Source organism: Chiroxiphia lanceolata, chromosome Z (genome assembly GCF_009829145.1).
Source record: "Chiroxiphia lanceolata isolate bChiLan1 chromosome Z, bChiLan1.pri, whole genome shotgun sequence".
Taxonomy (NCBI): domain Eukaryota; kingdom Metazoa; phylum Chordata; class Aves; order Passeriformes; family Pipridae; genus Chiroxiphia; species Chiroxiphia lanceolata.
The window spans coordinates 7,325,079-7,352,831 of NC_045671.1; the positions used below are offsets into that span (position 1 = coordinate 7,325,079).

General features: G+C 38.5%; 1 protein-coding gene across 4 annotated transcripts in view; it reads right to left on the minus strand.

The window, feature by feature from the left end:
* KIAA1328 (KIAA1328 ortholog) overlaps positions 1 to 27,753 on the minus strand; it is a 171,730-nt gene that overhangs the window by 9,662 nt on the left and 134,315 nt on the right. For all 4 annotated transcript variants that reach the window (XM_032675988.1, XM_032675989.1, XM_032675990.1 and 1 more), the window contains 2 exons: positions 25,151 to 25,335; positions 19,413 to 19,521 (listed from right to left, as the gene is read on the minus strand). In XM_032675988.1, coding sequence (XP_032531879.1) covers positions 19,413 to 19,521; positions 25,151 to 25,335 — 294 coding nt within the window. The remainder of the gene's footprint in view (positions 1 to 19,412; positions 19,522 to 25,150; positions 25,336 to 27,753) is intronic.

Genomic DNA, 27,753 nt, shown 5'->3' on the forward strand with positions numbered 1-27,753 from the left:
CTTTTTTTTTTTATTTTCTTGCTATTGACATGTTCATTGGACCATGTGAAAGAACCCACAAATTTATTAGGTCACTCAGGAGATTTTCCTGTTTACTTCTTACTCCAGCTCCCTGGTGAAGAACCAGCTCAGTGGGTTCCTGTGGGACCCCAATGCTGACTTTTCTTCATCATGAAAAATGAACATTAAGTCACTTTGCCTGCTATCATTTAATCATCATGGAAGGACTTGTCCTCCAATCCTGCAGAAACTTGATTTCTTTCACAACTTTTGTTGTGGAACCTTGGCAAAGTACTTCTGAAAATCCAAACACATAATGTCCACTGGATCAGGATCCATAGGTCTGAGCTGGTACCTCCTATTCTTTCTTCTCCCCTCCCTGCTCTATGAATATAATCCAGGTTTTAACCAGCATGCTATTTGGCCCAGCAAACTTGAGATGGGCTGATTGGGAAGGAAATGAAAGCTGAGAAAGAAAAGCTGACTTTGCAGTCATTTCCTGAAAGGCCACAAGTCAGGATAGGGGACCCTGAACTCCATCTTCAGTGTGAACTCTATCTTCAGCGACCAAAACACACCCTGGGGGGATATTCCCATGTACTGAGTGTCAACACACCAAAACAGAAAAAAAGAACACAAAGAAGGGCAATTCTTGAGGCCAAAACATCACAAGAACAAACAAGATTTACGTCAAGAATCAGAAACAAAGGGATTGTGACAGCCTGAGATTCTCATTTTACTTTCAGGCAGGCTGGGACTCAGAGTAGATACTTCACTCTGGGATACAGGAGGAGGTAAATTCAACAGTGCTTCACTGTATTTAAACCAACTCCAGGTGGGGACATATTTCTCACTTGTAACGGGTCTGTATTTTCCAAGAGCATCTCAAAGTTTCTTAATTCTTAAAGCAAAAGATCAGACTGCAGAATATTTCAAAGCAATTAAAAAAAGATCTGAGCCTTTTATTTAAAATATATCACACAACGTAAAACAGAATATATTTATACAGTGTCCTCAGCAAGAGCCTCCCGGAGTGCTGCAAAACCCACACCCAGTAATAGAGAGCTTACAGTATCAGAGACTTTTAGAGAGCTCTCCGAGGCAGAATTCACAGAATCATAACCTAGAGAAGGAAAAGACTTATTAGATCATCCAGCCCTCTCCCTGCTGACAGAACTGTTCCCTACAGTGTGCTTCCTCACATTTGCTGCTAACAATCAGCCTCTCTCTGCTCTCCTTGGGAAGCCATTGCACAGCTAAATATATCTCATGCTATCATTACCATTATTACTTATTTATGGGCCACAGTATAACCTAAAGGGCCTTGATCAGGATCAAGGGGACCAACTCTACTACCACTTGTAAGAGCAGTCCTCTCTCCAAAAGAGCACACAGTCAAAACAGATAAGCCAAAGCCCAATGGGAAATATATAACATACCATTAAAGCGAACAGAGTAGTATGGGAAGTGCCACAAATGTTCCATGAATTTTTGCTTCAGAGTTTGGTAGGAGGAAAAGGTATGTGTCACGAATAAGAACAGGTTTCTGATAGTCAGCGAGAGATAAATAAAGTGGATTTTCTTCCTCCCAGCTTCACCCTATTAGTTGTGGCTAAATATCTGGCATGGTACTAAGAAATTAGTCTTCTTTTTTGGTGCAAATACACGGTAAGTATTTGAACAATATTACACTTCTCTGTTCTGCTCCAGTCTCAGTCAACATTTATCTGAGCCACACGTATTTTAATCTTCTCTCATAAATCAATACCTCTAGCATAGCAACAGATTTTGCCACTCTCCTTCCATCTTTGACCATTTTTTTCCAGTAAGCAATCACCCAGAAATAAGCACCATATCCCCTGGAGGGGTTACACTGAAACAGAGAGGAGATCAGCTCCCTCCAGCACTCACGCAATGCTTCTCTGTACACACTCAGACTTTCTGCTGCTGCTTTCTTGCTCCACAGGTCCCTCTCTTATGTGTATGTGATGCAGAGCAGTGTATTGACACATCACCATGTACTGCAAGACCTACAACACTGATGAATTCAATGCCTCGTTTTCCAGGGTTATTCACAATTATCATTAAATCTTGTGGAAAATGGCATCAGAGATTACAGCCTTTGCACAGGAGAATTTGGAGAGAGGCAGCAGAATTGAGTAACAGTATCACACCTTTGCTAACCAAAATGTGCTGTGCTTGGCAGTGTTAAGGGACAAGCCTCCCTCCCCAGCGTGATAAACAGTAGTAAAGAGTTAAAGACGACTTAGTCTTGAAAGGGGCTGAGCACTGCTGTTTTGCCCCTGGCCCTTTGCATACCAAGCAGAGCCAGTGCACTGAAGGACACCAGGTCTAGGAACGGCACCTTGGCATCTTGGAAAACTTGAGCCCTAAGGCAGGCCTGATAAAGAGATATTTCTTCCCCAGCTTTCGCCCTCGCTTCACCTGTGATCGCATCCAACCAGCTGTCATTACCAAAATAAGAGTTGCTGCTGCTCTCATTCCTCCTTGCTACACAAACATACCATTTTCACTTACCCGCTGGTCAGAGACCAACATCTGCTTTCCTCACCTTTCCACACTCCCATCTCAATGCTCCCAGTCTTCAGTTATCCCACCTCTTTGCTCCTGGTACTTCAGTCTTTTCTATTATTTCCTCATCAGCCCTTCACTCATACCCTGCTAGCCTGTTACCAACCTGTCAAACACAATTCAAAGGGCTTCTTTATTGTTTTTGTCTCTGTGTGTTTTTAGTAGCTAAATTATAAATAAATAAGTGAACTCCAAGAACAAGAAACACCACAGATCATTTCTTTTAAGGTATGGCTGCAGGCTGCCGCTGAATTGGCATAACTGAGCTTGTAATAATTCTGGAAAGGGGAGGGTGAACAAAGACATGAGTGCTGGGAAGTAAAGAAACCTTTTAAATCAGATCTGCCACTGACGGAAGAATAATTTAGAATGAAGTTTTTGTATAAAAGAGAGAAATTACAGAACCAGGGAACTACCATGGAGTTTAACAACCACCTTCTGCAATCACTCTGTTTGTATTGTCCTTCTCTCCCCTCCCACACACCCGTTTCTCTCTCATCAAGTCTGAAAGCTCTTCAGATCAGAAAATGAACCTCGGTATATGTACAGCACCTGGGGCCCTGATTCTGCTGTGATATTACATAATAACTTTGCACTTCAGAGCACGCTTAGCTTTTATTCCCTTTAAGCACTCTGTCATCACAGCATATCTTCAGTAAGATCTTCACCCTTTATTGTTCTGGGCCAAAACTAAGCTGTCATCATCTTTTCTGCCATACCTCATCCCCCTACATCTCCTGCCTTAACAGCCTTTCTTCTCAATCTTTTGCTCTTACAAGTTTGTCCCCAAGCACCTTTCCCCTCAAAGCAAACTCTAATTCAATGAATCATCTTAAAAATTGTGCTTTTTCTTTTATAATGTACTAAAGCCTCTGACAAAGGGTTGCATATGTATGTCACAGTGTAACTCTGCATTTCCTCTCTGCCAGTCTTGGTGTTGCTCCTAAGTTTTGATTTCTTTTCCATGTTTCATCTCTTCTTCCCAGCATGCTTTCAGCAAAATTGGGACAACCTTATACCCTAGAACTCTGTGGGTATTAAATAAGTACAAAACAATTTTAAGAGGCATGGCTTAGGGGGAAAAGAACCCCACTACATACAGCTTGCAAAGTCTATAACCATTTACATGGATTAGCAACCTGTCTTTTTCACAAGCTCAGTCCAAAGTCCCAGCCTGCCAGATAATAAATCAACTTTTTGCTTCAGTTGTACAGTCACTGGGAGATCTGCATAGTTTTAGGTCAAGTACTTATAACCATTTTATGATTCCAAAGTTTCTTACCTTGTCATTTAGTTACTGAACTGTGAGCTTTCATTGACTTTCTAACCATTGTGGCAAGAACTGCAACTAGGTGTGCAAGATTTAAAACCTCATTGAGCAGAGGAGCAAAATCAGGCTGCGGTAGTTTTAAGTATATATTGAGGTGGAATCATGACCCTATGGAAGCCAATGGAAGTTCTGCCACCACTTCACTGGGGTTGCCTTTCTTTCGTGCCTGCTGCCATTTGTTGTATTGGGGTGTATTGGGGTGCAAGCTTTCTGTTCCACACCCTAGAAATAAGATGCCTCAGTGAATGCTTGGAAATAGTTTATTTTACCATTTTTTTTTCTCTCTCTATCCTGGTAAAATATTTTACAGTCAACTGCTGTACCTAAACAGTAACTCTTCTTGTGGATCTGCATGATTCTTCCTATCCTGCTTGTCAGCTTAATTTCTTCTGCTGTGGCATGGAGTGTGTAATAGCAAATCTAGCACTCAAATTTTTCTGTTTCTTAATTATCTCTGCCCTGTCAGCTATATCACTGAAAACAAGTTGCCATTTGACAATTTAGACACAAGTAAACATCAAGTTGTGATAATATAGAGTCCTGTATTACTGTCATTATGAAAAAAGCTGTTTCAGGGAGGCTTAAAAAATTAAATAAGCCCAGCACTTCTAAATGGCCAAAAACCTAAAGATATCTGAATTATTCTTCAATATCTTAATCATTCCATAGAATCATGATCTTGTATAATGGCCACTTTAAATGAAACGTTTGCTGCTCTGCACAGTTGCCACTTCCTTCTAATTGTGAATTAAAGCATAATTTAGGGTGGCTCTATGCCAACATGACTAGAAAAATTTAGACACTAACTCTGGTTGAAACAGGGAGGGAAAAGCGGATTTCTTTAAGTAATAGAAAATCACTCACCAAGTTGTACTTTAAAACAAAACACTAGAGCTTGAAGTTGACAAACTGACTTGAATTAAGCCACATAAAAAAGTGCTTGCACTGTAAATCTTACAGGGTAAAAGTGATGGTAGGTTATCATTCTGTTTATTAGCATGCACTTTGGAGAGTTCAGGGCAAGTATGGATACGCATTCATTCCATTTTATGCCGCACATTACTGAAAACACATTCTCCATAAATAATGCATAAGTGCATTGTCTGAAATTTCAGATTCCAAAAATACAACACAGTTTTCAACTTTATGGTTGCTTGGTCTTCAAAACAGAAATAGACAATTGGATGGATGGACTTAGCAAACCTGATAAGAACCCATCAGTCAGAATTACACTCCAGAGGTAAATGCAAACATCTCCCAGCTCCTGATCCCTGGAAGCAGGGCCATGGTGATAGACTCTGTGCTTGTGCTAGCAGTTCCTTAGTAGGGAACACGGAGAAAAGGAGAAAGGGTAGAAGTAACTAAGTAATGAGTGTGGTGAAGAGCTAATAGGTTGAAATTGTGTAGAAATCCAGAGGAATTTAAGGTATAGCAACAGTCAAAATACAGATACTGGACATACTTTGCCTTGCTAAAAGCCCATTTTTCTGGTCAGACTGCACTACAAACTTAAGCTCTGTTTGTTGCTCTCAGCTTTTTATTGGTATTAGTTTGTTAATGACATAGTAACTGGCATCATCTTTATGCCAGCTATGCTAATATAAGAGAGGTAAATAGGATCTTGAAACTCATCTAAAGTCTAATTCCTGCACGGAGCAGAGTGACCACAATATCCACTGAAGAAACTGAAGCATGCTTCATAGGCTAGAGTGCTTAAGGTTTATATGCACTGTGATTCTGTATCTTGCTGACATTATATATGTAGCTTATGCTCAGTTGCTTCTGTTTTCTTCATACTGTGCTCAGAAGCCTGACATCAGATAGCAACAGCTTCTCAGCCAGATTTGCATTTGCTTGCTCTGTTCTACTCACCTCCCAGTGACAGGCACACACAGTTTTGGGTACCTTATCTAGAGAAACCTTTGGTGCCCAGCTCCTAACAGAACAGCCCATAATCTCCCTATGTACCAGTTCTTTATCTGAACTCACTCCCTCCAATTTGCTTGAGAACAAACACTGCAACTGAGCTCATTGGCATCCCAACATACTGACTCTGCTTGGGTGCAGACCATATGCGAAAAAACAATGCTCTAATAAAAATTGTATTCCATTACCCAACTGCTGTAAAACTTCCTACTCAGCGCTCCAATATGGAAAGGTTGGGACTATCTGTCACTCCGTTCATTTCCAGGTGTGCTGAACTCTCTGGGGTAATCTTTAAATCAGCTGAGATTTCATACATCAAAGATGAGGATACATAATTCAAGAGGAGCCACTGAGATAAAACAGTAGCTGTAAAAATTACGACATGTTGGTGGTGCCTGGTTTCGCATGTCAAAGAGGGGCTGCACACAGCCAGCACCAGAGCAGGTTGTGTGGCAAAGCAGGTAGAGAGGTAGAGTCCTCGTAAGCTTCACAAGAACACAGGCACAGAACAGGTCTGACACTGTGCAAGTACCGGGTTGTAAGGCACCCTACAGAAAAAACCAGCCAGTAGGGCTCAGAGCGTGAGGCGCTCAGGCCTGGTGTCCCTTGGCTGCAGTCATTGCACGCTAACAACCTCTTTCAAAAACTTTACACAGGTGGTAGGTGTCCCACTGAGATAAATTACCTACTTTCAGCTGCTGAACAGATGGGCAGGGAAGTGAAATTTTAGTTTGTTCATTCCCAGCAGTAACTAGCAAAGATGATCTCGGCCGCTGCAGGATTACTTTTCGATAACCACACACCTGCGGACAGTCATGATTCTATTAGAAACTACATAAGGTCATTAATAGGCTACAAAATAAGGTAGGGCATTGAACAGCTCAAGAAACTAAGTCTCCCAGTCCCATATTCTTCAGAATATATCTTAGATTGAGAGAGGCCAAAAAGTGTGCAGAGAGGGACCTCAGCAGGCAGGAGAAATGGGCCCACAAGAATCTCACAACATGCAACAACAGGAAACTTCAGGTCCTGTACTTGGGAAGAAACAACTGCAGGCACCAGCACAGGCCAGATTTAACTGCTCCAAACAGGGACTCGGAGGGTGCCTTCCAACCTCAGCTATTCTGTGACTTTGTAGTGAAGTACTGTTCTTCATCAGCACAGACAAAAGAGCAAGGACAGACTATCAAGGACTGGACACTGACCTCCCCCTGCAATATAAGCATGGTACAAGCACGGAAGCTTAAAAGAACAATGCCTGCAAACCAGGAAGCTCCATAAACCAATCCAAACATAAACCAAGGACATCTGGCCAGAAAGGCTTGCAACTCATTAAAACCAGGATTATTGGATAATTGGATTATTGATATATTTAAACAAGAGTTTTCACTCCCTTTCCCACATATTTCACCAAATCACTTGCATGTATTCATATACAAATTTATCATAGTGTAGCCCAAAACCCCATAACAAGCTTTTCCTTTTTAATAAAATGGTCATAGCCATGCTGTAAAAATCTTAGTAAAAATAGTTTTAGTATTTCAGCTTGCAAATATTTTCCTGGCAGAAATCCCAAACTAACTTTTCAGCAAGATCTCTCAAAAGAAATAGAACTTAAAAAAAAAAAAGACCAAACAAAAAAACAACAACAACAACAACAACAAAAAACCCCTCCCAAAAAATACACTACAAAATTAATGTGACCCAGGGACTTACCCTTCTATGCAACAACACGATCAGAGTGCACAGAGACAGTGAAGTCCACAGGGCGTGAAATTAAAATTTTCACACAGATACAATGAAGTAATGATACAATGTTACAACCTTGGCACAAAAATCTTCTGGTTTGAGTAAAGTCAATGTCATGTGATGTTACGGTTTGTGCACTGCTAGAAACAGTCTGCTGCTAAAAAGTTCATAGCAAAACAGAAGGAGAGAAAGCAAGAAAAATGTACAGATAATTACAATAGGCCTGTACATTCTAGTGATCTGGACATCCCTTAAGATACTCTTCAGAGTCGTATCTAGCTGTCAGTGCAAGCTGAGTTAAGAAAACACACTTTTCTTTCATACCTGGAAATCTAGATGCTGAGAGGCCATTAGGAGATATGAAAAAGATTGAAAGAGATTTGAACTTGGCAAGGAAAGGGGAGGGAGAGGGAGAGGACAACTCTCTTATGAGGTCGGTTTGTTGCCTACAAACGAGGCAGATATACACGTTCAAAATTCCAAGCATATGGATAAGAACAGGGATGCACAGAGCAATTAACAGAGTCAAGCAGAAGCTGGGATGAGCAGCAGCTGGAGCCCTGTTAAAGTCCTTCTAGGAATTGCTTCACCTCTTACAGTAAAAAGAAAAGGCAGTGCTGGAAGAACATAGGTTCCTCAGCAAAGACAAGGTCATTGGAACAAGAGAGGAGCTTGAAAAATTCTGGGCAGAACTTGGGACAGGGGCACAAACACTTACAAGACTATGCCACATCAGATCGGAGTCTTGCAAAGCCAGTTACAGACAGCACCCTTCATACTACAGATACACCAACATAGTGCCACAGGGAATTAACAGATAATCCGCATGAAGCACGAAGCATTTTATTTCTAACACTATGAAAAAGTCTGCAAACTCATAAATCATAAAGCTGCTTGTATATTATGATGTCTCACAGACTGAAGGACATACACGTATTCTACAAAATATATTTACAGGTTTGAACTATGGGGGGGGGAAATTCAAAAATCAGAATTCAGTTCTACTGCTCATCTCAAACCATAATTTCGTGATCACAGGCACAGAAGTTAACTCACGTAAGAACTACTGGTAATGCGTTTCCAGTAACCCTTCTGGAAATGTAACAGAAAAAGTCAGCCTAACAGTGCAAAGGTCATTCTTTACAAGACATCTTTCTCATCTTACTGATCCAAGACAGTACACACAGAGAGAAACATACAGCCAAATGTGACTTAATAAAAACTTCAAGTTTTTAGCTTATTAATTTTTTTTTAAATTTTTCTCATTTCATTCCAGTGATTTCATTAGGTTAGCCTTCTTCATCTTTATTAAAAAATAATCAGAACTGAAATGTTTCAATAAACCCAATTTCTGTTTTAAGTAGTAAAAGATGATTCAACGCAGATGAAGCAAAAACGAAAGTTAAAAGTACAATGGTATTAGAGGCTTTGAGAATATCTTTTAAAAGCTGTTAAATACATAAATTATATATTAGTACTGTAGAATGTCTTTGGTTGTTTTTTGGAGGAAAGAAAAAAAGAACTGTAACGGCAATTTTTTTTCACAGAATCACAGAATAGTTTGGGTCAGAAGGGCCTTTAAAGGTCATCCAGTACAACTCCCTGCAATAAGCAGGGACATCTTCAACTAGATCATTTTCACTAGCAGTATGTAACAAAGCAAAATACTTCGAAACTCATGGGTGGAAAGAACCAAAGGTGAAAAACAACACTTAAGGCACCACTATTAAACCGAGAGAGCTAAGTTAGTACAGGGCAGAAAAAAGATACAATATTATTTTCAGTAAAAGGTTCAGTTTTCCATCATGTTTCAAAATTACTTCCCTCCCAACACATTCAGACTAAAAGAAATAACGTTGCCTCCCCCCCTCTAGAGGGCCATAAACTAAGCACCATCCCATAAACAACACAGAACAGAACCAAATTAACATACATGGCCCCAAATTACCTGGGAGCTAGAAGAACACTGCATTGGGAAATTTAAATTTTAAATATAAGCAGTATCTACAATTAAATAAATGGTGAAAAAACTCATCAAAATACTGTTTTCCTTTAAGATTATCTAAATGTTGAAGAGCTATCTTTAGTGCTCCAGCCACAGCTCATCACAAAGCCAAACCTAACAGTGATCAATAGTATGTGTTTTTGAAAAGGAAATGTGGCCTAGGAAGAGAAAAAAGTCACACCTACAGTAAAAATGAGTGCACCCAGCTTGAACAAAGATCTGTAACCAGAGACTACACCACCAACTCTGTTTCCTTCAAGTCTGCATTAGAAAGCCAGAAGGTATGTTACACCATTCAGGGGTTCCCAAAGTAATGCTGGGAAGCCTAAAAAATAAAAACACATTTAGTTCAATAGTTCAAAGTTCAATATTCTTTACATTGAAACACTACCGTGACTTTCCTACCCAAATGTGGAAGACACCTTGGTTCTTTCATTACCTTACCCAGGAAAAAAATCAGGGCCCAAATCTTCTGTTATTACATCCTATCTGACTAAAGACAGACATGTAACATTGTAAGATTGAGATGCAAACTCAGATACTGGGTTTTTCCCAATCAGATATGTCTTAACAAGGATGTTAAGAGATGACAGTTATTTAAAAATAGACTGTTATTTAAAAATCATCATTATAATCCATATATTAAGGAAGACTTCAGCTATAGAGCTGTAGAAGTTAGAGAAAACTACAATGTCAGTCTCCAAGTATGTGGAATTAAGAACACAATAATGATAACAGGTCAGGATATGAGCTCACTGGACTTCTGGTCTCTTATCTCTAAGCTACATGCTCTGAATGTGCCATCTCACAATTCTGTTTGATGGCCAGTAGACAAGACAATAAAGAATTGTTCCATACTCATTTTCTGCAGGTCACGTTTGATTTTATGAACTTCTAATAATATCCTAAACTTAGCCACCTCTTTTCCAAGCTGAAGAGTCCTTGTCTGTTGTGCTGTTCCTTCCACAAAATCTCTCTCACATCAGTAGTCCACTACACTGCCCAGATGTGACAACCAATACAGTACGTACTGTTGACCAAAAATTTGCTACAGCAGCCTTTCACTTCACAAGTGGAAACAATATAAAAATAAGAAAGCTTGTTAGAAATAACTATCATACTAAGGCTCTGAAAATGAAGATTCAACCTATGGAGAAACACTTCCGAAGGATGGAATGGAATCATACCAGTTTAAGTGGAACAGTAAACTGTTATGCCCAGTCAGGTAAAAATAAAGAAAATGGAAAGAACAAACAGACAGATCAACAAGGGAGGAAAAATCAAACAAAAAAACCCAAAGAGATAAAAACACAAAAAAAGCAAACCCACAACTAAAAAAAAAATCCCCCAAAATCAAAGCCAACAAAATATTCCAGTCAAAGATAAGGGTTATCCTGCTGAAAGCATAGGGTCTAATAACAAATCCCACTTCTAAGTAGATCAAAATATAGGAAGTCTAAGTATATGTTAAAGCTAAGAGGAAATGAAATTATAAAGGAGCAGGTAAGGATGATAAGGCCACAGCAGAAAAGCTCAGTGAGCTGAACATATATTCATGAAGCAGGAATTTATGAAGTTTCTGAAGCTACAGAAGACATGGTGGAAGACCTTTCGAAGTTGAAATGTCGTGCAAATAAATTACAGAACAAATCGAGATGAATGAACAATAATAAATTGCTGGGATCAGCTGGTACTCGCTCAAACTTCTGAAGGAGCTCTACTATTAACTGTAGCGTGTAACTAATTGCCTAAAACTGCTTCAGTTCTGGGGCAAAAACAGGGTTCTTTTTAAGTGATCTGGAAAGATGCAGAAATCTACAAATGAAGAGGTCTAATGTTTAGAACAAGCAGATTGACAGAAATTATAATAAAGAAACAACAAACTTGACATATTAGCAGAGACTTCATATTAAGTCTTCAATCACCAGGGACCTTTTACAAGATTTGTAAGATTATTTTGCATCTGAAAGATGCAGATTAAGTAGTCTATGTGGAGTTCCAAAAGGCCTCCAGCAAATCCATTACCAAAGACTTAAAAGTTGTCATAAAAAAGAGAAAAATCCATTAATGGATAGATAACTGGTTAAAACTCAGGAAATTAAGAGTAAAGTGGCCAGAGAGGTCACCAGTGGAGCATCATAGGAATCTGTTAGGGTCTCAACTCTTTAATGCATTCATAAGTGGCCTAGAGAAAGGACAAATAAGGAAGAGACATTTGCTGCTGATACTACGCTATTCATGGTAGCACGAACAAAAGCTGGGTGTCCTTATTGAAGCAGAGAACTGGAATATCACAAAGGGTTAAAAAAGCGCATTAAAAACTGGAAACAGGGCAAATAGGGTAGTATAAAGTACTAGTTACTGTCCTTAAGTGACAAGAGAGGCACGAATTTATTTTTTAAGTAGGCAACTCATCAGGTGGAAATAACTGAGAATACAGAGCTGTATCTGCCTGCTGAGATCATCTCTTGATGCACAGAACATTATCTGGCAGAAATGGGACACGACTGGATCGAGGCCCTGCTCAAACCTCAGAAACACTGCAGTACCATGGTCACCTGTACTCGAGCTACAGGGCACCTCCAGGCCATGACACTTCTAAAAAGGACTCCCCCACGCAGTCAAACTTCCATCACCATGATTTTTATTAAACACTTTATCACGTCACAAGCTCACATGCTACTGAGGAAGATGCTGTATGTTCACAATCATGCATATACACTCCCTCTCCCAGAGTGGGGGCTTTATATCTTTGATATCTAAGCCCTTTGATTTATAATGTGAGCATTAAAGGTATATTAATAATCAGGGCACTGACCATGCAGCACATAGGTTAACCCTGCATTTGCCTCCAATCCATAATGAAAACACAAACGACAAACAATTTATTTTAAGTTCCACATATTCAGCTACAAGAGGGATAAGGTATCAGTGCACATTCCTCCAGGATTATTTTACAGGTCACAGGATGACAGGTATCACCAAAAGGATAGTTAGCTGATTCTAAAATAATTCATTGACCATAAAAGGAGCTAAGGGTAACTAGCTCAGTTGTCTCAAGATAAGCAAGATGAATTCCACCCTAACTATACTATCATCACAGTTAATCATCGTTATTACAGGGACCAACCAACCATGGAGATGTACCATGGCAAGATCCTGCCCTAAAGAGCCTGAAAAGCCCAAGCAGGTGAAGGAGAGAAGAAAAGGGCAGTATATTAACACATAAGCAATGTGGTAGAAATATGGCAAAGCATCTTTAGGGATAAAGCCTTCTTAAAGTACGATGCAGTTGCCCCACATGTATTATTCACCAATTCCTCCCACCTCAAAAAAAAAAACCTCTCCAAAAAACCAAGAGGAAATGCCTCTGAAAGAGAAGAACAGAAATTACCACCACCCTAGGAACAGAAGAGCTGCTTAGAGAACCATGAAGACAGAAACCAAGACTTTCCAAGCTTTGTAGAAATTGCCATCACAGTAATTCTAAGAAAATGTTTAAAAGGAAAATGCAGAGCACTCAAGGTATCAGTGGAGTAAAAAAAACCCCAGTCAAATCATTTTTTTGACAAAGAAATAGAGCAAGGAACAGAAGGAACCTGAAAATATTTTGAGGCTAAGTTTTCATAGCCGTGATTACAAATGCAAACAGAAATCATATCCAATGAACCAACATTCACTTAAGATTTAACATGGTATTTAAGAACATACAAATGCACATGGAGAAAAAATTGTAAAAAAAAGTAATTAAGATAACAATGAAAATTATGCAAAGTCAGTTTCATAATATGATTTCTACTCTATTTTCCTTTGCTTACTATTACTTTCAAACTACAATCAAGTTATTGTCATACCCCTGAATGATGGAAACCTTGCCAACTACTTCAAAACTGACACGTTTTCTGTTTCACTGAACATTCCCAGAAGACATTTTCCCTCATTTTAATACAAAATCCTGTCAGATCCACAGAGCTGAAAAAAAAAAATGTGTAAAGGATATGTAGCTGTAATAGACCTCCCCCAACTAGTCAAAGTTTGGAATAAAAGACGATCAAAAAAGACTCAAAGATCCAGTGCTAGATTAATGCAAATATCTGCTTGTTTGCAAGTGTACTTTTTGATTAAACTGGCATACATCAAGTACAATTAGAAGGGTTATTTATAACTAAGAAATACATAATTCTGCATTTTAATGAGGGTGACAATTACAGCCAACAGTTGGCAATTAACATTAATCCTTTTGCACTGCAAATCAGAATTTCCCAATATGATTTTCTTTGTCAGCAATGGACACACCAAAACTGTTACTGCAAAGCAGCTATTTATTAGGTAGGCTGCTTTGACACAAATAGGTGTTCCGGTTACACACAGTAAGGAAAGAAGCCAATGATGTGTTAAATTTGATAACCTCAGATGTAAATACAGAATGTCACTTCAAAATTTACTTGATGTCTACAACACAAAATATAATCAAGGCTTATCATTTTCATGGCTGAACCCAATTCCAAGTTTCCCAAGAGCCAGGCTTCACAGGTGAAATCTGATTTCAACGCAGGCTTGAAAGCTCCCATTGTTAAATTTGGTTTAGATCCCAGCCCTGGGTTCACATCTGCATTTCACCCCTGAGACTTCAAAGCTTTTAGTGGTTGTAACCGAACAGGGTAGATAAGGAGTAGTGTTTGCCCAGCCGGTATCAGTTTCCAAAGCAGAACTCTGGAGCAACTACTGAAGACACGAATAATTACTACTGAAGGATTTGTTACATTAGCATAGCCTTACTGCAAATTCTTTCCTTATGCAGGTTATCAATAAAATTTTGGTTCTCAAAACCACTGAATTTCAAATACCAATCTTCCCAAGTTGCTCTAACATATTTCTATTCCTTGAGCGAAAATTTGCCATGTCTATAACAAATGTTGATCTAATTAAACACTACTATTTCTGATATCCGTGATTCTCAAAGAGAGATGATTTAGATTTGCTAAGTGTGTCTTTCTAAAAAAGGAGTTCTCTCTGTTTTAGCCTCTCAGCCATTGTCTTTTCAGACAAAAGCACTGGAAAACTACCTAACTAGCCTCTTGTCATACTGGTCTTTAACAGAAAGAGAGACCTGGTCCAAATTCTATCTAAGGCACAGGATCAAAATGCAGCCTCTAGAAGAGTGCTGAGGTGTTCACCACCTAGGTCAGGCAATTGCATGGGATCAGTGTCAAGACATAACTAAATGAGAAGGCAGGGAAGGAGAACTATGAGCATTAAGCTAAGAAACCTACAATGTACTTCTTACAAAGCGCTGTAAAATTCACATTTATTTTGTAAGTATGAGATAGATGGGTTATTTCTACATACAGAGGTGCCCAACTAAAATCAAGATAAGTGATATTAATGTCCTATGGTCAGTATTATTGAACCTCGAAAGCAATAAACTATGAGTCGATAAATATTACATTTGCAACATAGTTAACATTCTTCTACTGTCTCTGGCACTTATTACACATTGTAACCGCAAGTCTACAATACATTATTCATATTTGGGGTGTCACTGAGTGATGGATTGCTGTAAGAGAGGCTGTCCTTTAAATAAATCAACAAATAAAAATGCAAATGTTAACATTTTCAGCCACAACTTTTTCCATCTTGAATGGGGAATGAAAATTTCACATTATATCGACAGCCAGCAGAGAGAACAATTAACAACCTACACGGTGAATAAGAGAGATTAATTTGCCAATGTCTGGTTTTATCACTTGCATATGGAACTACATTGGACTTTTTGTGCTGCTGGCTTTCTCAGGGAGTAGGTAAAACTTGCATCTCCTACCACGTTCAGAAACTAACTCACCACCCCGCTCCAAACACACTTTTAATCTCTTTAAATGTTCCTAAGTTAAATCTGGAATTAAAGTTTCTTGCTCCCTTTGAATCTTGTACGGTGTCTGATCCTAAGGGGGAAAAAATAATTCTATTTCTTTGTCAGTGCTTGCTTGGAGTCTACAGCAGAAGGAACCTCATAGATTGTCATAAGTCGATATCCATATTTAAGCATCCAAGATGCACAGATCTGAAAAGCAACTATCATCTAAGTAAGGCAAAAGCTTAAATCTCATCACTGTCATATTTCCTAACACTCAGCATAACAGATCTACTCTAGACTATTCCAGTGTGCATTATTAAGTATACAACACTGCACATTATATTTTACATCAGATATTAATTTGCTTAAAAGTCCCTGAATACACATTCACCTGAGATGTGCTGGGCAACTGGGTAAATAGTTTTGTTTTTAAAATGTCCCTAAACACAAATTTACACAATACAATCTGTTTATAAAAACTCCAACAGGCCACTGTAGTCTAACAGATAATAATACAGCTCAAATATAGCATTTGTATTGCAAGAACTTCTAAATCACTTATTTTAATGGCTAAAAGAAACTTCACTCAAAGACAATGCATTCAGCAAGCATTAAAGCTTTGATATGAAACTGCAACAAGAAAACACATGCTTAATGCTGAAATCCCAGACTATCACTCAATCCCTTAATTTACCTAACTGTTCTTAAACTCACTTCTTTGATGTCCAAAGTGAAAAATGCTACAGGAGAATTATCTGTTTCCATGGTGAGCAGAACAACCTTTGCCTGTGTCTTTTTAAGTGCTTGATTATCCGCAGTATTAGAGGACTTATTGTGCCAAACTCAACACTACAACAGTTTCTGCGTGGGGAGAGCCTGACAATTGCAACAGGGCTGTAATCAAATTAAATGGTCTTTCAGAATGTACAGTTTGTAATTTTCTTTTTTTTTTTTTTTCAAAAATAGCTGAATAATTTAGAGCAGTTTCTCTTCTGTGTGCAACACAACACTTGTTTTGCTGAAATCAGTACCTGATTATGGTTAAGTTAAGATCTAGTTTATGTAAAAACTTCTTAATTAGTAAATGAAAGCATCGATATGCCACTGCTTCCCCTTTCCACTGTCCCTCCAGCTCAAAAGCAAAAATACAGAGTCTTTCTTCTAGGCAAACACCAGTTATGAGAAAGATGCCCCTGGTCACCAAAAAGGACAACTGTCTGTTTAAGACAATCAGAATAATTATGCTTTAGGGGTAAGGAACAAACTTACTCTTCCAAATTTGCCCAGCTCTAACCTCGCCTGTGATTTTTTTGGTCTAGATAAATAAGCACATGGAGTAGAAAAGCTTTCCAGACCTGCTGTGAACATAATTCTAAGGGCTTCATGCAGGTGTAGACACTTGGTTTAATAACATTGAGTAGCCAAACTTTCAGCTTGGCTTTATTAGGGAAGGCAGTGACAGGCAGGCATAAAAGCATGACGGGCAAGCAAATTCACTATTAGCCTATTTCCGGATGCCACATAAAGAAAGGTTTGGTTTCTTTTTTCTTTCAGAGATATCACTGAAATCACCTTGTGCACATTCATTTTTCAAGTCTGGTCCTTCTACAGGTCTAGCACTAGGGCTCTCAAGGTTCACGTTTACTTTCTAGGGACACTTATTTCTTGCTCCGGACATGATTCATCCTGAGACAGAGAAGGATGTAGGACTGCAGCAGTTCTTCCCCAAGCAGGAGGTATCTGTAACACACTGAAGCCTCCAGTTGAGCACTGCCAAGACAGGCTATCACGCCAACACATCTTCTACCTGCCATGCCTGCTTATCCAGCCAGCCCTTCCCAGAAGCTGTGCTAGCACCCTGATGCCTCACGCTGCCAGGGAGCTTATGTCGCTTTCCAACACCTTCTCCCTGGCAGGCTTTCCGTTGCTGCTGCTGCCTGGTGCCAGGGTTTGAGCTAGTTAAAGCTGGCACAAACATGAGTTGAATCTAGTCCTATAAATTTAAATAGTCAAAAGTAATTAGGTTTACATGTACTGCTGAATAAATAAATTTGCTCTTAGGCTAGGGCTTTGTGTTGCAAGTTTCAGATCCATGCCAACTGTTGTGGTTAAGCTGTTAACCCCCCCAAATCACAGATCATAATGAACATGCTGACAAACCCTAACTTTAGTGGCACAATAGCAGCAATAACTCTCAATATTGATTAATTTAGTTAGTTAAACCTGCAGTCTAAGCTTATAACCATTCCGTGATAAATTGAGACTGACCTGCTGCCCAAGCAGGTTTTTTGATGAAGGACAGAATCAGCTTTAGGTTTCCCCAGAAATACTTGTCCATTTACCATTTTCAATTAGAGAAGGCCATGAGTACGGGAAAGTACAACATGGCTGCTTATGGTCAATTATAGCTACAGCACCAATGGAGGGAAAGCAAATGAGGAAGTATGGGAGAAAGCACTCCAGAAATACAGGATTTTTCAAAATTTGTCATCAACTGGTAAAATAAGCCTTTAAGGATGACAGCTAATCAGACTCCTTTTACTGATCACTTTACCTGGTATGATTTCTAACAGCATATTTCAACAAATATTTTACTCCCCTCTGTGGAAAAGAATAGATCATCAATCCTCTTGAATAAAATTCCGTTTTCTGAGCAGTTGTCATATGATGTGAATAATTATGTCTACTTCTCAGTGCTTGAATGGAATCTCAACTTAGCACTATTAGACAGCATCAAGCACTATCTTTACACACACTTTATCTGCTATGACTGGCTTGCAAAGGTAACCCTCCCTTTTAAGAGAAATGCTTAGGCAATCTTGTGGTTTCTGTTAGTTTAAACATACAGCTACTTGTGGGAAACAGAGCCTAATCTAGCTCAGTTTTTAAATCCTCCCAGAATTATCAACTCTCCCATCAGAAGAAAAAAAAAAAAGTGTTTCCATAGCAAGGAAGTACAACTTTGTCAATATTGATAGTGGTTTTTCACCTATTATATATCGCAAGTTCCCTCAGAAGATAGAAATAAACTGCCAGCTTCTGCCAAGAATATAGGGATGATATCAAGTATACATTTTCCTAGTCCACTGGGCCAAGAGAAGATTAAATCTGACTCTAGCCCTCTCATCTTCCAAGAAACATTTAACTCTTCTTAAGAATGGCTGCACATTCTTGTTATGCCACCTCACAGTTACCTAACTAGTAGTGGTGTGAAATACTGCAAATTCATATTTCAATCTGCATTTATTTTGTTGCTTAACTAAAGATTTTATTATGAGAAAACATGGGATATGACAAAGAAAAGTAGGGATTGTGTGCTGTTCTTCTAGGCATTTACCACTAGAGATGTAATCCTGCCTAAAGAAGGCAAGTTGTTTTCAGACTCGTAACCGTAACAACAATGCTGCTTTCAGTTTTTTCATTGGAGCAGAAGCTATAACGCTGCTTTTCCAGCGCATTTAGTGCAGATATATAGTATAATCAGGAATTGCTGACTTAATGTGATTTTGTTGCTTGTCATTAAACATAAAATAACTCTCATAGAAAACGTTTTAAAAGAAATGCCATTTGATAAAATATGGGGTTGGGGGAAGAGGCAGGCAAATACAGAGGGATTAAAATCTTCACGTGGATGTAAAACCTAACAGGGTTAACAGTGTCCATACAAATTATTTACAAAGGCATTTAATGTGTCAGGACTTGCAACATAAAATACTTTCTGTTCAAAATCTAAGTAAAATTAAAATGTTAGAACTTGGCATATTCCTGCTTTTCTTATTCTAAAAAGCAACTTAAGGCTTACTATAAATGTCAAAAGGATATGGCAGGTTTTAGTTTATATCATCCAGCTAGCGCGAACATGAAACATCATAGAAATTCAGCCACTTCCCTGCATCTAGGAGAATTTGATGGTTGTGTTTGCAGAATCTTAAACCAGAGATTACCCTACAGCTTACCGTGAAGTGTCATGCTGGATCGGTGATATGCCTGTGGTTGCAAGCGCTTTGCTGCTGCCCATCAACCCAGGAGATGTGCCTGCATCCTTCCTAGGTCCTGAAGTTGTCCCTGTGGAATGAAGTGAAGACAAGCCAGACATCAGAGGCTATTAATTTTGGGACAGATGTCTCACGATTCTGCATTATTACAGAACACTGGGTTTTAAAGTTGAAACCTTTTGGAGTGCCAGACATATACAGAGAAATGGCAATCAGAGAACTCATCAGTGGACACTACTGTGCACAGCATCCATTTCAGGACCAGATAGGATCAAATCTGTACAATAAAACACACTAAAGCCTCCATCTTACTGCCCAAAGTTTGACAGACTTGCACCGTTATCATTTCTTACAGTCATCCACAGGATTCGGCTTGTTTCACAGATGCAGCTCCCAAGACGTGCTATAAGATGTTATTTCTCCAAGTGTAAATATAACAGTATTTCGCTTTCAATAAAATAGAACTGATACTCCATTCTTTCTTCTACTCTCCAAATAGACAGGATTTAGTTACACAAATAGCATAGAGGTAAAGGCAGTATGAAAATTAGGAGTAATATGATCTACTACACAAAAGCCTGTGGGTTTGGGCTTTTTTATCTAGCCTAATTAGTTCTGTGCAACCAACATCATTTAACTAAACAGTTAGTATAGGAAAAACCGCAAGTATCAGCAAAAATTAAAGTCAAACCAGTGTTTAGCTCTTTATGTAATTCTGTCATGACTAAATATTTCTCAGCTCTGCGAACAGCAACATTATCTATCATCCATGCTGAAACATAAAGCAACAAGGCTGTAATTCCAGCGTCAGCACAAAATTTACAGATGTCCAAGGGATTAAGTTTATTTAAAATACTGCACTGATTTAAGATTTATACAAATATATAAAATTTAGTAAACCCCTATGTTTTAAGGTGCACTTTAGGGAGGCTAATAAAAAAATGGGTTCTTATCACTCTGCTATAATGAATTGTGCTTCAGTACCATGCAGTGAAAAAAATCTCGCCTAACAAAGAGTTAATTATCAGCGAAGGAACTCCTGGAAATATCATGGGGATATATGCTGATTGTGTGTCCCTGGTAACTTGATAGTGTGCCAATCCATGATGAGAAGAGTGGGTATGCATGTAAAGACTGGAAGGCTCTTGCTTAGACTTTTGGTTTTATGATCGAATAAGAGATATTTAGAAATCATTTCACATGACAGCAGAATGAGGCAGCTGGATTTTAAGAAAGTAATACTAAAGTAATAAAAACCTGGTGAACACGGGAGAATATATTCAATTCCTAATAAAAGAAAAGGCTGGCACACTGTCAACATACTACATTCATAGAAAACTAGATGTTTTTCTGCAAAACAGAAAATATATGGACTCAGAAGTGGCCAACACAGACTCAGGGGGACTGTTCAAAGACCCAAGTTTGAAAATATTACCAGGGCTAGAAACAGAAAACAAGAAAAGAAACTAAGCAGGAATATACTGAGGCTGTTAAGCTGCACAGAGAAAAAACAAGGGTAGCAAGAAATTCCAAATAAGTGCATATCTAAACAAAAAAAGTTTAAAAATACATCTTGATAAAAGCATGCAAGTCGATTGAGGGAAAAGAAATGCCAAAAAACAAGTGAATATACAAAGATGATTAAATCAATAATGATCCCAAAAATGTCCAAGCTACTAATAATTTTAAAATACACTATGAGAAAAAATAAAGGAAAAGAAAATTGGCAAGTAGAAGATAATGAAGACCCTGTTGATGTATAATACCTGCCTATATAAAGCTGATGAAAAAAAACTATCAGGGGAAAAAAAAGATACAAAGTCTTTAGTCTGAAGGATATATATTTCAGGGCTAAAGGGAATTAGTTAATGAATTTATGAAGTGACTGGTAATTATTTATGAAAAGTCATAGAGAACTGGGGTGATACAAATGACAGCAAATTAATTAGATTTGCAGGTGTTGGAAGACGGTATGAGACTGGAGACATTGCAGATGATCTAAAGGAGCAAGAACCAGGGAAAAAGAATAGACACATTTACCCTTGGAAAAAAGAAAAAGCTCTTACATGGTGTGATAATCTGACACCAATGGAAAGAACCTGGAGCAGCAAATAATAGTAAAAAACAAACTAGATATAAGCTTGCAAGGCAAGCTACCCCCAAAGCAATTATAGATGTCTTCTAAATGGTAATGTTAAGAATACTATTTTCAATTTGGCTAACTTGGTACAAGACTGATTTAAAGCAGATTAAAGAATCATTTGAGACAACTCAAATAGTTGTATATCTCTGCTTGAGAAACAGACAACTAAAACATCACTAAACTGGGGAAATACAGCAGTCTATATTTTGGAAGTGTAAACACTAAGAATGAAGAAATACAGCTGAGGTTGGTTCAAGCAGCAATGGGATGAAAGTAAGCAAAGGGAAATCTAGGTTGATAATCATAAAAGAAATCTTTATGACTTGAATAATAGTAATATTCATAAGACTTAACATTTATATAGTACTTCACATCTTCAAAGCACTTCGCTAATATTAACTAATTGCTCTATTCGATTGTAGGGAAGAGTCTTCCCTCAAGGGAAGAAGTGCCAGATCCTGAATCCCTAAGAAGCTACATTAGAAAAACTACTGAAAAATAAACATTATACAGAAAAAATCAGCCCCTGGAAAAGTACAGGGCTAAAATGAGCTAAAATAATTTTCCTTCTCTGGCTCTTTCTTTTACATATGGAAAGGAAAGTTGTGCGTGCTATACAACACCAAGCATACATTATGCCCAACACAGACACAAAGGGAAAAATAGTTCTTTCTTTTGTTTAAATTCAGAGGTATTTCAGGAAAGGGGTAAAGAGGAATACTTTAAACAGAAACATAGAAAGGTGCCCAATATTGCAGAGTGTAATGGGCAGAATCTAGTTTAAGTTTCCCAGCCCCAAAGAAAAATTTTCCAAAGTAGAAAGGAAGGGAAGTACACATTTCTGTACTCCAGTGCTTTTTAACCAGACAAGCTGTTAGATTTTAGTACACTTTGACATAGCTAGTGGTGACACCAATAAAAACAATTTACTGCTTAAAGGATCTAAGACTTCAGGATTGCTTCGACTGCTTAAAGTTTTGCTGGTAAAACTAAAAAAGTTTGACTGCAAGACACAAACACCTGCTAAAGCACAGGAATAAAAATTAAGGACCAAATTGAAATAGGAGACAAAAAGCAACAGTGAGGGAATAAAAACTGATTGCTTAAGTTGATCCAGTAAGTTTCTACCCTGAAAAAAGAGCAGAAGTGACCCTTTCCACTCCATGACGTAATGGGGCCAGCTTAACAATACTCCTCTCCCCATTACTAAACATCTTCAGGGAGAAAGGAAAAGTGGGTTTGTTAGGAAATCACCCTTTCCAAACTCAGCATACTCACAGTAAGTGAGCAGTCTTTTGGGCAGAAAAGCCTTCCAGCATTCCAGGATGGGAACAGTTTCACAATTAATAATCTTACACCTGATGCAAGTGCCTATGTTGCTCTGGAGAGACATTACCATGAGTTGCACCATTCCCTTGATACAGTCACCATTTCCAGTGGTATAGCAAGATAATATAGTGAGCCCAAAGTCCCACATCAGCACTGGCACTGCACTAAGGTGTTCTTGGAGAGAGTCATCATCTTAAAGAACATGTAATTCAAACAGACCAGACCGATCAAGGCATGAGAAAAATAGGTCAACAGGTCAACATCTAACAACTATCACGAATTTTTCAATTGAACCTGTTTCTGTATACAGTACCCAGCACTGCTGTGTTCTGACTAAAAGGCCACCTTAAGGTGTGCGACTAAATAACACTAACTTTCATGCCTCAAGATGTCACCTTGTTTACTTCATTCCCCTTTCCCACAGTGCATTGAAGCAGAAATCCCAGGTCAGCAGCAGATGGGAATATCCAGCAAAAGCAAGGACAGAGTCCAGGCTAGCTAGAATTAAAAAACTTGACACTTGGTCATGATGATCCCCAAAGATGGAAAAAAACACTTTACAAGTGTGTGTGTATGCTTGCTAAAGGAGTCCAAATCATATAACAGAAGGAAGCCAGTTAAAAAGGTACTAAAATACAGAAGATTTCAACTTCAGTGATTAGTGCCAGGTAATTTGCCTTGTGATAAACAACCATTCAAATCAGTAATAGACCTGAGGTTGTTCCACAGCTTGAAAGCATTCCTCTGAACTTTATCTCGTATCACAGCAAGTGCCAATATTTATAAGTCAAATTTTGCCACACAGCTCTACATCTTAAAAGCTAGCAAACCCAGTAAGTGTATGCAAAAGATACCCACCATCCTCAGAGATCATGCTGACCGCTACAATCACTAAATCAGCATAGATGCAGCTCAGTTGCTATGTGCAATAGCCAGATGTAGCTTGTAACTTCTCCTAAGCACTACAAAATGAAACGAATGAATGAAGAAGAGGCCAGGTTGATTTTTTTTTTCCCCCTGAATCTGTGGCAAATAAATTACGTTTTTGGGACTATCCCCATCCAAGGAACAAAACCCATCATCCAGCTGTGAAAAATCTCAATTTCATCACTGCAATACCGAGAAGGAGGGGGGCAGAAGGAAGAGGAAAAGAGAAGGGAAAAAAAAAAGATAGCTGAAAAAAAAAACATAAAAGAAAACCATCAGTGAAAATTGCCCCTGAAACTTTGCAGAATTGTAACGGCTTTCTCTTGCTTAAATTGATTGGTGTAGCAATGTTATAAAATGACTATTAGGATTCATTGTGCACAACAGAAAGTGTGAAATGTCAGCAGACTATACAGCAAAAGTAATGGGTCCTGAACCCCTGTTAGTCAAAAATGATTTTGTTTCAAATTAGAAATTGATTTTTTTGGACACAAGCCCTTTACAGGCTTCCAACTTTTGTAGCTGTGTCTTGGAAGAGATTAACCTCAGCCACTGTTTGGGTCCTGGCTGATGATACCCTTTTGAAAGTTTCTTCACAGGGACTGCTTTCTAATGTTGGTACAGTCTTAACCAATAACATAAGTTATTTGTTCCTTTGAGAACTGCACCACATTTCTTCTCATTTTGCCATTTTCTTTATTTTTATGCTGACATATACAGCAAACTGGTTGACAAGTTAAAATAAAAAAAAAAAGCTGGTTCATAAGTGAACCAAGGATTATGTTCGAGGCTCAGCAGTGAAACATCCAAGCAGCTTTTGTTCCCAACCTTTTCTCTTCCTAAGAAAGACTTTGCTCCTCTGCTCCTTAAGTGGAGGTACTAAGCTAAGGGCAGGATAGGTTCTAGCAATACAGATATCCCTTGTGTGGCAAAATAGCAGGTTGTGATGGAGAAGTCATCACTTGAGCAGGAAAAGAATGCAAAGAGGATTACATTTAAAGAGCAAACCCCACTGCACTTTTGGGAAATAAAATAATAAATCGCTGAAGCAGCTTTTTGAGACTAAAGGGCTATTTTTATCTTTTCACCAGGAACAGCAGCCAAGACCACCACTTGTTATTGAAAATAGTTTTTATTGCTTTAAATGTAGTTACCTTTCCTTAGGTTGTTTTAAACAACCTGCAATCCTCTCCCTTTTATTGTGCATTTTACTGATAATACTCTTGAACACACATATGCATAACTTCTAAATGCCACCAGCACACTCATGGCCCTGCAACGCAGTATTGCTTCTCCTTACCTTTCCTGGACTTGGTGCCTTCCCTCTTGGTCTGTATCAGAAGGGTTTTCCCATCTTCCACATTTGCACCAAAACCAACTATTTTCTTTCCCGAACTGCTCCCACGACTGGTCCCTCGTGTTCTGGAGTTCTTGCTCACTGGAGGTGTCCTCAGTAAATACTCTTCATGTTTCAACATCGGGACACTGGGAGGAAAGAAAGATCAAGCTATTTCATGATGCATTCAGCCCAATAACGGTGCACCCAGCCCTCTACCCTACTTTCCCTCTCCAGAAGCATAAACACCATGCTGCTGGTTGAGCTCTTGCTAAATCCATTTATCATTTCTGAAAGCAGGATGCCTAAGGCTTGAAAAGTAACCAACCCACTTTATCAGAAGTTTTTGGTTAGCAGCAGCCAGCAGCACTCTGACAATTGTATTCGGAGTTTTGTAGCATTGGGCACATTCCCTAAAACGTTAGGTCCCGGATTTCTCAAGTGGTTAGGACAGAATAAGTGGGATGAAGACATGCAAAGTACTTTCTCCAGCACAACGGACCTCAAATGTAAAAAAGAGTAGTTTAAAAAACACTCACTCAGCTAGAATCAAGGGAAAACAGAGAAGACTATGTGAAGAGAAATCTGAAAGTGTAGTTTGCAAAAGGAAAGAGGATCATAGAATCACAGAATCATTTGTGTTGGAAAAGACCTTCGAGATCATCGAGTTCCACTATAAAGCAGCATCGCCAAGGTCACCACTAAACCATGTCTCTAAATGGTACATCTACATATTTTTTAAAAGCCTCCAGGGATGGTGACAAGTTGATTCAAGAAGAAAACAGATGAGAGGAGAGACAAAGAGGTGAGATGAATGAACAGAGGCACTTTTAAGGAGGATAGAGAATATGCAAACAAACTGGTGGGAGAGCATCTGGTGCAGCAAGTGCAGAATTTTGAGTGAAGTAAGAAAAGAGAAAGTTAACCAGAACCATTATGGTTCTATATGAACTTCAGCATAAGACTGTAAACACTGCATGGATAGAGCCTGGAGGTAAATCTGGTGACAAGGAGGAAGCATGACTTCGGTCTCTGCAGACACAGAAATCTCAAGACATTCTGGGCAGACAAGAGGTTATGGAGACCCATCTTTCTCTCAGTAAAGACAACCTACTACTTTCAAATTCTGTTCTCTGGTTTAAACTACTGGTTTAAATGAGGATTCCCAACACGTACACATCATCAGTCCCCATCATAAAAAGCCCCATTATAAAAAGAAATTAAAACCATAAAAAAGTGTCTTTTGCATTGGCAACCCAAAGACTGTCGCTGAGTTTGGGATACAGCTTTGTGGAGTTGAATCACATGAATCTTTTACCTAAAAGCTTACAGGACTGAAGTTATTGTAGATCTGAGGGAAAGTCAGAAAATGATAGCTAAATTAAAAGTTTCAAATCCATGTGCGGTATAAGACATTGTTTAATAGGGCCCACTGAGCCTGTTGGACAATTAGTATTACTCCTGTATTATTAATGCAGAACAGTATATAATAGCTTATGACCTATAATAACTGGCTGAAGTGTTGGATATAACTTCTCTGAATAACCTCCGTTTACTTTAGGGCTTCAAACCATGTGACCACTAATAATACTGCAAAGTGTTTTTAAAATTTATGGTGAACTAAATTAGTACCTTATTTGAATTATATGAAATTATTAACCTACTAATACCTGCAACCCCAAGTAAAGCAAGATGTGGTTTTAGATCCTGGTAGCTGCTTAAAGAGGCTTACAGGTCTAATACTTGACCAGATTTCTCTGATAATACAGGACCTGAAATTCCATTTGCCTGGACTTGGATGATTAACAGCACTTAAAAACAGCGAGGCTGTCATTATTTGGATGCTTTCTGAGTTTTTAAAGCACATTTAATTACAACCTACAGTCCTCCTGTGAAGACAGTGACCTTTGGCTTGCAGATAAGGAAGATGAAACCACATACACCTTTTACATGGTGCAGTTACCTCTAGAATACTGAGTTCTGCTTTAAATAATGCAATGACAGAGGCAATTCAAACAGAAACAGACACCATGAAGAAGTCAGAGAAGCTAATTTATGGTAAATACCATAAGCAAATATATTTGCATTTATAGGCTCAATAAGCAACTAGTTAGAGCCTCATTGTTTAGTATTTAATACAAGATAGCTCAAGCTGAAGTTTTGCTCAAGTAAGGATAGAGTGTCAAATCTTAAAATGACACTTAATCTGAAGGGTGTGCAGACCAAGAAGGGAAAGGGATAGTGCAATAATTAACTACATGCCACAATTAAACAAAGAAAACATAAGGGAAAAAAATCTGTTTCAGAACATATTTACTCATTCACCTGCGGAATAATTAGTAAAATGAATGATGTGACTATTGCAACCTGGAAATTGAAACTTAACATATGGTCCAAAGGAATCAGTTATTTATATCTTGAGAGATTTAGAGACAAAAGAGGATCTTGTCTATTTTCAAATCCAACAATCCTTTGTATCACTCAAAAGCACCGTGGTTGGAAGGACTTCCTTCAGGGCACCACAATACCCAATGAATTTTCATGCTATTCCCTGAAACTACAAAACA